This window comes from Scleropages formosus, chromosome 12 (genome assembly GCF_900964775.1).
Source record: "Scleropages formosus chromosome 12, fSclFor1.1, whole genome shotgun sequence".
NCBI lineage: Eukaryota > Metazoa > Chordata > Actinopteri > Osteoglossiformes > Osteoglossidae > Scleropages > Scleropages formosus.
Genome location: NC_041817.1, coordinates 6613335 through 6625975, shown reverse-complemented (window position 1 = coordinate 6625975; position 12641 = coordinate 6613335). Strand labels below are relative to the sequence as shown.

Below are 12641 nucleotides of genomic sequence, written 5' to 3'. Positions count from 1 at the left end.
CCCCATCCCCACCCCACCAGGGCCATCCTGCTTTGAACCTGCTGTCTCACTCACTCAAGAAACTGTTTACGGTGCCCAACGGCTAATTATCCCTGACAGGGTCCCCGGGGTGCTGCGGGTGCTGGCGCCGCCTATTGCTATGGAGGCCCACACACTTGCGAATGCCACTCAATCTGCTCTACTGTTCCCGAGTTACACACTTTCTTCATCCTAGTCTGTGGAAAAGCCTGTTGGCGCTGCACGTTGTCACTGCGCCACAGCTCTCCTGTCACCAAGTATCGCAGGTTGCAGGGCGCCACATGCTGGTGGGATACGTTTCCCCACCACATCCATACTGTTCATGTCAGAAAAGCAGTCCAGCAACACATAGATGAGCAGTGGAACCCGGGGCACCCACGGGCATCTGCCTGGACAGCAGGCCTCTCTATTTAGACACTGGACAGGTGCCCTGAAACACAAGTGCCATACCACGTGGCACATACGCCACTGGGGAACACACCAGCAGAACACACACATGCACACACACACACACACACACACACACACACACACACACCGGTGGTTACGCCTTTTTAAAGAGCAAAACCGTCCACGGCCGTGGAACCCCAAGCAACACAGAAACCCTGGTGTATGTTTGCTACATGTATAAAACATGTGAGCATGTCGGCAAACCTGAAGGGAGATTGTGCTGACGCGCTACGGCGCCGAGCAAGCGCACACTTAAAGTCTCGCCAGAGCTTTTGTTCTCGGCTCCATGTCTACGGCCCCTCCCCACGAGGATTCCAAAAAGCAGGGCGCAAAGCCGGAGCTGCTTGATGGATAGCGTACTGCTTTTACACATATTGTCATAGACTTCACTACAGAGGAACTGAGATCATTGGGGTTGGGATGGTGTGTGTGTGTGTGTGTGTGTGTGTGTGTGTATTTGTGTGTGTTGGGGGGTGGTCGTTGCAGAGCTGTACAATGCAGTCAAACACAGAAAAAAAGAGGGATGAGGGAAAGGGGCACGGGAGAAAGTGGGGGGAGAGGAAGGCACACAGCGAAGGAGAGCATTGGTAGCACAGAAATAGCATGGGGCTCCGTTGCCATGGCGACCATATCCATCTAAAACTAACAAATCTGTTCGTTTAGACAGGCGTGCGGGAGAACAGCGGAAAGCAAACCTAAAAGAGCTTTAATTTCTTTACTTTGTCGCCGAACTAGGAAGTAGCAGAGCAAAAGACTATATGCGAGAGAACACAAAACCATTATTTGTTCGCGAACAGCGAGCACGAGACACGCTCCACAGACCCAAGACAGCAGGCTGCCCCAAATGATTTTAGTGGCGTCTCCCTTTACTTTTCCCTCATTTTCTATACGTATTACAGTCCACACCACCAGCGCCGGAGTCTAACTCTCTTGTGATGGTTGCACAGACATATCATGTGCACAGAGACACAAAGACACACGCTGGAGCGCGACTACAGCAGAACTGGATGCCACAGTTGAGGCTGGTATGAGTAGGAAAGACAGACTCTTGAAGACAAAAAGAAAGCCACCTGATATCAGCTGCGTATGAATCTACCCTCTCAGTGGGTTACATGAAAGTTGTCATGGAGATGCTTCACATGAATAAAACTTCTAAGACAGCTGGTTAGCTGTGTGGAGTTTGGTAAATAGGACAAGCAAATTGGTATTCCCGGCGCACGGCAGCTGCATCTGACATGGGTTTCAGCGAGAAATGGAGCCTTGTCCTTGCTTTGTGCATTTTAAGCACTGCAGTGAGCAGCCCTTCCTGCAAGCCCAGCGCGACCCCACTGGAACAGGCCCCGGGGCCCCAGGGGAACAGCTCCGCTTCACGGGAAGGCAGAAGAAGCACAAAAGGGACGGTTCCCATATGATGTGATCTGAAGTGAAGGCATCGTGGTGCTGCAGACGGGGTGTGAAAGAAGGCAGCGGCCAAGGCAGGGAGCACGCTTCGCTGTCCCACCGAGGGAGGAGAAACAGCCCCAGGCCCAGCGGCCGAGTGCACGGTTTAGCCCCATGCTGTTCTCGTCCCCGAGTGATGGGGAGTGTCTTAGCCTGCCGCGCTGCGCTCCGATTCAGAAGGCACGAGGCAGTTTTGGAAGCAATTTGAAGCCCCTCCAGGGGGTCACTCCTGGCTGCAAGGTATTAACATCTTCAGGGTCTAGATCAGAACGAAGGGTCCGTCAAGAGCAGTCATCGGCCATACTTACAACGCGTGACGAGGCACAGCGTAGGCGTGAAGATAGCTTTAAAAGACAAACAACAACTTGAAAATGAGGGTTCTCGCCGCGATACGGCTTTTAAGACGAGCGTTTTAATATAAGGGTTTGTTTACAGAGGATAAAACGATAAATTACAAATGAAACATCCACCATTGTGGTCCACACCAAAAGTTAATGCCTGATCTGCCCGAAATTACATTAAGGCGTTTCTTAAAGAAGCAAAAACATCTCATCTTGGCTTAATAGCTGAAGAAAACAGAGGCGTCAACTGGGGATAAATCTCACCACGTTCCTTCCCGATGGCTCTAATGCTCCACTGTAATTATCTCTGTGGCCTGATGGTCTTTTCCCTCTAACAGGAGGACGACTGTAAATCAGACCAAGATTCTCCACAAAGCTTTCAGGCTCCATCCAAACTCCTAGACCTTCACAGTAAGTGTTATTTATCAATTTCACCATAAGCTGGACTCAGACGGCTAAATATGAGAAGGAAAAAAAAAACATTTGATTCACAACTCAAGACATTTACTGTATATATAAGAGGAGGAAAAAATTTCCTCATAAATGTGATTTCCAGGATGAAGAAAAAAGCTGAGTGCCTTAGAACTTCAGACAAATAAGACATTAAATCTGTTTGTCTGCCACATCAATGTACCGTTAGTGTTTAGTTTGCCATCAGAGATACAGACCTGGCTAACATAACGTTGTGCGTCACTGTGGTTTTTTTTTTTTTTTTTTTTTTTGCGGGGGGGGGGGGGGGTTTCCCCACATGTAAACCATCCGCTTTATCCTTATCCGTTACCTGCTCATAAAATTAACTCTGTATTTATGTACTGTCAGTTTGCTGTCAACTTGAACAATTTTTAACAACTTTCCTTGTGATTGTGATGCACATTGAGCAGCATATGCATTACCTGAATCTAATTCGTCTGTGTGACAATGGATATTGGCATAGGCAGTATAGCATCTACTAAGTGTCATGGCTCGGACGTAGATAAAGTCAATAATTCAAATGGCAGGTATAATGTAATAAGCACAAAGCAGACCGTCTCAGCGAAGATACAAGCTCTGCGGCTGAGGCACAACCTGCCTCGAGTGGCGTGTAATTCTGTTTCGCCCAGGCCACTAACACCACTGCTGTGTTAGACATGGAACGAAACAACAAATAATAGCTGGAGAATAACCTTTTGAATCGTCACTGTGCAACAGATGTGCGTGATCATAAAGTGTAACAAATACTTAAAGCTTACAATATGACTTTTCTAAGTGGGGGCCCTAACAAATGCATTAGCATTAAAACCCTTCAATAAAATTGAATCTTATTTCTTGGATTCTACATACTTGTAAAATGTTGGCTGTGTTTACTCCAAACCAACGTCATTAATCAAAACGTCACACAATATACGTTTTAGCAAGTGGTATGGAACTATTTTTCCCTTTTAAAAAGTGCATTTGGTTTGGGAAACTTGATTTTGTTTATGTTAAACAACATTGTACAATTAAATTTAATGACATTAATGATATTTTTAAGGGTAATCAACTTTTCAGTTCTTAAATTGTTCATGAGATAGAGGATATGAAGAAATTAATAATGGGACACTTGATTAATTATAAGTATGTTTAACGTTGTGTTATTAATTTTAAGGGAACAAATAAACAAAGCACTTAATAACGTATTGAGTGAGCGAACCGATTACGGCCTATTTGGCTGTGGCCTAAGGCCATAAGGGTGATATACAGGCCCTTTCACTGCTGAGAAAACTTAACACTCTAGTTGTTGGATGCAGCAAAAATTTGTCTTAATGTGTGCACAGTTTACAAAGAAATTAGTACTTGCATTTGTTTTCAATAATATATTTATTTAATATATAGTTTGTCAAAATGACAGTTTAGTTCCTGCAAGGGATAATAATTTGTTTCATACAAACAGCAAAGAGTAACACCATTATATACAAGGTGGTGTAGTGGTTACAGCTGCTGCTTTGGACTGCAAGGACCGTGCTTCAAATCCTGCTCCTACTGTAGGACCCTTGAGCAAGGTACTTATCCTGAATTAATACAGTAAAAATTACCCAGCTATATAAATAGGTAAATAATTATACGTGGCTTAATATTGTACATTGCTTTGGGGTACAACATCAGCTAAATAAACAAATAATAGCAAAAAATATAAATTTAATACGAGACCAGGGTTGTTAATTTAAGAAAGAGCATTTCCAGTGTGTTTAAAGCCGACTCAGGCAGGTCACATACTGCATTGAGTTTTTACACGGGGGTGTTGATAGGCCACTGAGAGCCAGTACGGGGAAAAGGACGCAAACAGGTTGACAGAGAGATATCAGGACTGTGTGAATTTTGACAGCAATGAGAGAAAAGATGAGCAGGCAATGATGTCAGGAAGACAAGCGTCATTCGCTGTGTGCTGGAGGAGGGACACTGTACGGCTACAAAGCCGAAAGGTTTGGCAACGGCAAAGGAAGAAGCACGCTTTACCCCATCGTGGTGTTCCTGACCCGTTAGGAGTCCGCGATAAAACCACTAGCGCGTTGGTGCTACGAATTACAGGAGGAGTTCTACAGTCCCACAGGATGAGTCTAACGGCACAAACAGCCCAGCGTTTGCGAGCAGCCATTTCAGGTTGAATTTATTTATAAATCCTGACATAGAATGTGACGCACATTAAACACATCACGTTTACTGGCCTCCAGGGACAGCGGGAACATCTCAGTCAAACTCAAACGCACGTCGTCCTCTCCCGAGCTGTGGAGTCATGTTGCTGTCACTGCCCATGGGGTGGGGGGAGTCTCAGACAAGGGGACAGGTGCTAATGTGATGAACGGGCCGGCGATGAACGATGACATTGCACAGAACGAGAAGGAAGACGGAAGTCGGCGTGAATCCACACTGCCTGGCAGACAACAAGACAGGCTGGGGGCCAAGGGTGACCCCCGGATCGAGACAGAGCACGTTCAGTGCGGATGCAGCACATCTCCCAGCAGGGCTTTTATACCGGGAGATGAGAACCAACTCTTAAATCAAATGCTACCACTGTCACAAACACAATGGCTGGATGCTCCAGTAGAAATAAAGCTGAGGACCTGAACTAAGGGAAACAAGCCAACTTACTTGAAGATTTATACATCCCACACACTAAATCAAACACATTAGCACCTGAAATCTGCAAGCACACACTGATGTAGGTACTTCGGAGTGTGTGGTGCACATGTGACCTCCCACGATACCATGCTGAGTCATCCTGCTGAGCCATCCTGAGCTACGGGCTACGTAGCCTAACCCTACGGCACCATCCTTGTGAGAACAGGCTGTCAAACTTAACCCTCTCAAGGGGCCCCGACCCTGCAAATGAGCCACACACGGGGCACAGGTGGTTTATAAGACAGCTGCGAAAGCCACCAGGAACCTGAAATCACGGTGGTCTCTCCATGTTAACTCAACGGCAATCATGCAGCTGGTGGTTATGTGTGATCATTTCAAACTAACTCCCACCTTCATTCGCACCCTTCTACACAATATGTACTAGCGGTGTGGCTGTACTGTAATTTAGTGTCTCGAAAGATCACGGAAAGGGTAAAGACAGCAGTCAGGTGGCGAGGGAGATGTCTCCTGTTCTTTGTACATCTTCTTCTGCTGAGAAGTTCCAGAGCAGACTGAGGCCTGTGAGTCACCGTTCCGAAAACCTGATGTCAATTTGTTCTCTGACTGCAGGCAAGAATGAGAAGGGAAGAGCAAGATGATAAAAGGTAAGGTAAAAATTGTGACTCACAGACTCACATCTTTTCTCAGTTGTCCTGCTGGTGCCTTTGCAAAATGTCATTGTCAAATAGAGTGAAAATGAGTGCCCTGCAATTTAGGTGGAACATGCACTGCATTGCATGTCAGCAAAGCAATTTGTCCACATTTTTGTTGTTGAAACGATTTATCCTCTAATATATGAATTGCCCCTTTGTAATATTCTGTTTAAATGTGAAAAAATACTGTATACCACAAGAAGTGGTGTGAAACCTCATGTCTTGAAAAAGCTTATTGCTGCCAAGAGGACCTTTCCACTGCGCAGCACAGCTGACCCATACCTTCCATCGGACGTCAGCAACGGTGTTGTACCCAGAGATAATCCCAGCAACCCTGGGCTGAGCCAACAGACAGCACTGGACACTCTCCACAATTACCTGTGCCAGGTGAAGGGCCTGTGCGGCCAGCCAATACTTGGTTGTCGGGATGCCGCCTAATGATGACGGCAACGCTGGGGTTGCACACAGAGGATTGTACGCTCTTCAACAGCTTCACGTCGATCTGTATCTAGAGATATGGGGAGGCTACAGCACTGCAAAGGAGCTGAAACTTACCCCTAGCTGGGATGCGGGACATAACCGTGGCGATGCTATTGCTTTTCTCCTCCTCACTCCATTTTCCGTCAAATAAAGTCCAAGCACCAGTAATTTCCCAAGGCTTACTTTGAAGGGACACATTGTTGATATTTAGAGTTATTGCAAAGCAATGAACTCTTATCTATTTACGCTGATGCCTTAAAAAATGCCCCAGGATTCAGTCAACCAAATAAATGGGCAAGGTCACTGAAGGACAAAATGAACATGTTCATCTCCCCTTTTCGGCACTAAGCGGAGTACAGCAACAGCTTTCTGCATCCCGCAACCTGCACAGAAGGTGCGGTTTCTGAGTCACCTCCAGTTCACGAGTCAACACCTATCATCAACACCGAAGGCCACTAATTAATTTCACAAAAATCCCAGCGCAGGGCTAGCAAGATTATTTTTAATTGTGGCCCATTAAAACCATACTACAATTATCGCTGCTGCAGCTGTGACTAAAAACGGGTAATTATTCCTGAGGCTCATCTGCTTTGCTTGACTTTGAGGCGATAAAAGGCAAAATCGGCTTACCTACATAAACCACTGCAATTAATTGTAATCTAGTTTAATAGCAGCCCACTTTGGCCAGCTAATGTGACCAATTACGGGAAACAGGAATTGCTGTTCACTTTCAGATGCTTCTGTTAGACCTTGGAGCATGCCTTGATTTATACTTCATATACAAAACAATTCTCCAGAAAAAAATCTTGACAGGTTGCACCAGGTCAAAGTGCCTCATACAGGATAAAAGAAAATCTTTCGGGGGAAAAAAAGAGAAATGTGTGTGAATGCAGCCACAGTCTGCTCTCAGGGGTGTTTAATATTCTACAGCACTAGGCTCATTTGACTCCTAATCCTGACAGGGACCGGGGCTAAACCCTCTTACTGCAGCCATCGCTGATTGCAGGGGCAGGGCGAGGGAGATCCACATGGGCGTGGGGGCTCTGCGTAAGGACCACCAGCTCCGGGACACACATTAACCTGGAATACCAGCTCATCACACCTGCCTCGCTGTCTTAATTAAGATGGTTTAACCTGTCCGCCCCTGTGGGCACGGCTTGGCACCCGGGGCTGGGGAACCACTAACCAGTCTTAATGGAATGAGGAGGGAGGCAGTGATGTCTGACTTTTTGTTTGACCTGCTTCTACATTGTAGTAGGACATGTGACTTTAGACATGCAGTGCCTTTTTATCTTGGGTATTTTTACCTGTGTGTGTCAATACACACATCATGGGATTCTGAATGGGGTCACGGCATATCATTGCCCATGAGCGCACAGCAATGCCAATGGGGGGTGGGTGTGTGTGAGAATCTGTGGATCGTAGAAACATCAATTAAAGTCTTTTGGTCAATTAAACTCATTATTTGAAGGTTGTCATCTACACCTCAAACAGCGTTCCAGTCAAGGGGTAAGTGCATGGTAATCTGAACCTATATACTGTAGGTCCTACGACCTTGAGTACAGCTACTGCCCATTCTAGCTCCAGTGGATCAGAACTGACCAGCAGTGTCGCCTCCAAGAAATCAGTGATGACAGAACAACATCAGCTCTAGATGGTCCTGGTGACTCATCACATACTATTGCAACGTGCTGTTCAGCACTATTTTCAGCTGAATTTATTACACCCATTTCATCTGCCCAACTCAGAACTGGCAATTCAGTCAAACACACTACATCCTCATTTCATTGCTATATAATAGATCATGTCACTAAACCAAAGTGGCATAAAGACATTAACCTTGCATTTTAAAGTATTGACTTGTCTCTTTAATATGATTTAGATTACAGCCTCTTTTTGTGGCTTACGAGAGAGAATGACTTTCACCATATCATTAAACCTTGCAGAGGTGCTCTGTATCGCTGCAGACAGGTGTTCGATGCGGGTGCACTTCGGCTGTTTATTCGAGTCTTTGACACTGATACGTTTCATCTGAATTATTGCAACATACACATGCTTTTAAAGGAACATGTAACAGTTGCATCATAGTATATTCAGAGACAAAGAAACAGTACTTGGCTCAGGACATACAGAGTGAAGACACTACATTTCAACAGAGCCCCGGTGTGAATGTGTAGAAACAGCAAATTATAAAGAATCATTCTTTCATTGTTACCGTTTTTCATAGCTGTAAGTTTCAAGAATATTTGAATATGTTATGAATATTTGAATGATGTCAGGGAAGGGACCCGTGTGTCAGTCGATGCCGCTCATTCGTGCACTGTGGGCTGTCACAGTCGGACTCGTACGTACCTTTCGTGGGTTCTGTTCGCTTAGGCAGGTCCAGAGTGTCATAGTTTTTGTCGTTCTCTCCGTTTTTTCTGCCTGTGGAAGGTGAGCGAGAAAGGTCAGGATGAGCGTCACCTTCACACAGAGCCGTCACACCCGGAGGGAGCCCGTCCCTGTCACACATGCAAACACACACAGACAGATCCATACCAACCTCAGCAGACACGTATGCACACTGCACACATGCAAACATATATAGACATGCCCACGCACAGATAAATCCACACAGAGACTCCGGCGGTCGAGCACACGCTCGGATACACACGCATTCTTACTGGCCCCGCACACACAGCACCAAACCCAGCAGCGGCCTCCGCCCAGGGAGAAGGAGGCAGAGCGCTCCCAGCCAGAAAGTCTAACGGCTGTCAGTGCGCCGTCAGGCTGAGGGAAGCCGGAGCTGCCAGACACGGCTCTCCGCCATCACCATCAGCCTGCGGGAGACCTGCAGGAGCCGGTTGTGGCATTAAACAGTAAGAGGGAAACGAGGGGAGCGCTGGCCAATCAGATCCATGCACTGTGGTTAACAGGCAGAGCAGCCAGACTTTGTTATGGACTCGACTGCGGTCATCTGGTGAGGGATGACAGCAGGGCGTCCAGTGCGCTGCATCCATCAGCGGCAGGGGGGATTGCTGCGGGTGTGAGTGTGGGTGCTGGGCACGGGCTGGTTTGGACTACCATTGGCCCAAAGGTCAAAAATGCTCTTTGTCTCCAGTACAGGAGAATTCTAACAAGAAGAAAGGAGTGTGTTGGAAGCGAGGCGAGAGGAAACTCACCTTGATTAAACCATTCCTCTACAGTTAGCGAACGAAGCGGCAGCAATGCAAGAAAAAAAAAAAAAAAAAAAATGCAAGCAGGGCAGGGGGTGGGGGAGGGGAGAGAAAGGGAATGATAAAAGGTATGTGCATTAGGGATGGCAGAATTTACAGGCGCACAGTTCTTCACTTAAACAAAGGTTGTAAATAAGCAGAGAAGCAAGTACACTGCAGAAACACACGGCAATAAAACAAAATCCGTTAGCGGGATCGGCTGGGGTTCCAAGAACCCGATGTCAGTGTTTGGTGGGGGGGGGCATCCCGATGGCAACGGCCACACAGATGGCACATGCCGGGTTTACAGACACTCTGGGAAAGGAAATCTGAGTGCTTTCAACAGCTCCCAGAATTATAAATCGTTCCCAAAGATGTTATAGCAACCCCAATAACTAAAATCTCAGTGCGAATGAAACATTCATGCAATAAAAACACAACAATTCCCATTTATCGCTGATTTACATCTATTGTAAACAGATTTTTTTTTGGCCCTGTATCTGGGAAAAATACACAAAAAACACTTTCAAACTGAATCCTAAAAAAGGATTTAATTTGGAAGAAGCCGGTACAAATCACATTGACAGTTAAAGACTCAGCGTTCAAAGAAAAAACTGACTCTGGGTTCTTTTTTCTGGGAGAGAAAAAGCGCCCTTTAAGTCAGATGAAATCTTTACATTTATGATCAGAAACTGAGCAGAGAGCAGTCTGGTAAGGCTAGGGTTAGGTTTTATAACAAGCAAAAAAAGACATTTTAAGCTCATTATTACTTCCCTAAGCACAGCTGTAGTTTTAGTTGAGTGGGTGTGTGTTTATTTCAAAATTCACCCGTAAGAACATTTTCACATAAGTGCTGTAAAGTGTCACGGCCCCCTGCTGTGCAATGAAGAACTTCAGGATGCTGCCTGGGTGGGAGCACAGTGACACGACAGACATGGCACCCCCAGATGGCATACGCTGTTTTCATGATCACAAACACAGGCCAACAGCACGAATTCACATGAAACACAGGTATCGCATGATTGTGGGGTCCAGCGCAGGGCTATAGTAGGACTGGCCGTCCAGCGGCTCCCTGGACCGAACAATCCATTGTATTCAGCGTGTGGTACTGAGTAGTAGTGGCCCGTGTCTTCACTAGCTGTACTGCAGTCAAACACACTGGGAGGGAACCAGTGTTCGGCCCCCTCTCCGCGAGCCCTGCACGCGGGTCATTCATTACCTTTGGCCTTCTTTCCGCCGAAGCAGCCGGCATCGTCCTTCTTCTTCCTCTGTGGCCCCGCTGAGCCTGGAGCCTGACTGACAGAGGGGTCCTGGTATTTCTCCGCCCCCGGCACCTCCTTGTGCACGTGATAGGACAGGTTCCGCATGATGCACACGCAGTTTTCCACCGACTGCGAGGGCACGGAACAAACCACAGACAGGGATCATTCTCTGAACACAGAAGGTCCACTGTGTGTGTGTGTGTGTGTGTGTGTGTGTGTGTTTGTTTGTTTGTTTTCCCCACACTTTGAGCAGGGCCAGCCTGAGGCCAATTGAACCTGTTATCCAGTGGGTCCCCCACAGAGGGTGTTGCACTGGGGCTGCAACCTTCAGCTATGAAAAATAAAGAACGCCCTGCAGGAGGTTATGAGGGGGATATTGTTTTGTTTATAGAAATATAGATATAAATATATTGTTTCTGCAATGTGGACCATGTTCCTGATAACCGGTATGAAACAATCTTAAGTTTGGGGGGCACTAAAACGGTCCAAATTGGGCCATTCACACTGCCTCTTCAAATACAGACTTCAGGTCTTTTAGTTATTATGACTTGTATTAATTAATTTATTTATTAGAACTTTAAGAAAAAGACAAGACTTTAATAGCCAAGTGTTTTTGCACGTACAAGGACTTTAACATGGTGACTGAGAGAAATTCAAGATACAGGACAGCTCCATTGTGGTAGGGTAACTTATGGTAAACAGGTAGCTGGATAAATATTAGTTTAGGCCATACACTGATGTGTATAGAATTGAAATGTTTAGCTATAGGGGGGTGTGGTGGCACAGCGGGTTTGGCCAGGTCCTGCTCTCTGGGAGGTCTGGGGTTCGAGTCCTGCTTGGGGTGCCTGGCAATGGACTGGCGTCCCATCCTGGGTGTGTGTCCCCCCAGCCCCATGCCCTGTGTTGAAGGGTTAGGCTCTGGTTCACCATGACCCCACAAGGGACAAGTGGTTTCAGACAGTGTATAAATGTGTGTGTGTTCAGATTTAGGTTACAAAGTATCAGTTTCATAACACTTTCTTTTTTACAGCAGTTAGGATTTCTTGATTTAATTATTAACATCATACTAAGAGCGAAATCCCCACAATGAGAGATATGCCAGTGGGGGGATTTGTAGACCAAGGTCCAAGAGACCCACCTTGTTGTCCATGTCTTTCTTCCCCACAGCTGACTGCAAGGCGTGGAGCAACGCGTCCACCAGGCCATCACACTCCCGCAGCCGCCGGCGAGCCTCCGCCCCATCCGAGCTCACGTTCCTGCAACACGTCGCGAAGCCGCGTCAGAGAGCTACACATCCACAACACAGCACTACGGCATCATGAAGGTGGGATCCTACTGCTGCTGCCTTCCTGCATTGCAGCAGGCAGCCCCATCATGCACCTGCACGTAACACACCCATCGTAGGTCATCTCCGCCACAGACTTGGGACAAGTCAAATATCATCACAAAAAGGCAGGGAAAGCAGAGCAAAACACAAACAAGTAGGGGAAACAAGTAATGCAATTTAGAGCTATGACCTTGCACCCAAAGGAAAGAGGTTCAAATCCCACCTCCTGCTCTAGTACCATTGAGCAGGTATTTACCCTGAATTGCTCCAGGAAAAATTACCCAGGTGGACAAACGGATAAATTCTTGTAAATACAGGTAGTACTCAACTTCAGCTTACAA

General features: G+C 46.6%; 1 protein-coding gene across 10 annotated transcripts in view; it reads right to left on the bottom strand.

Annotated features, from left to right (window-relative positions):
- The window catches only part of arvcfb (ARVCF delta catenin family member b), a 159392-nt gene that overhangs the window by 18246 nt on the left and 128505 nt on the right, over nt 1–12641 (bottom strand). For 9 of the 10 annotated variants that reach the window (XM_018762494.2, XM_018762500.2, XM_018762501.2 and 6 more), the window contains 4 exons: nt 12112–12229; nt 10931–11102; nt 9679–9696; nt 8870–8941 (listed from right to left, as the gene is read on the bottom strand). In XM_018762494.2, coding sequence (XP_018618010.1) covers nt 8870–8941; nt 9679–9696; nt 10931–11102; nt 12112–12229 — 380 coding nt within the window. The remainder of the gene's footprint in view (nt 1–8869; nt 8942–9678; nt 9697–10930; nt 11103–12111; nt 12230–12641) is intronic. The other variant, XM_018762497.2, reaches the window with a different exon arrangement.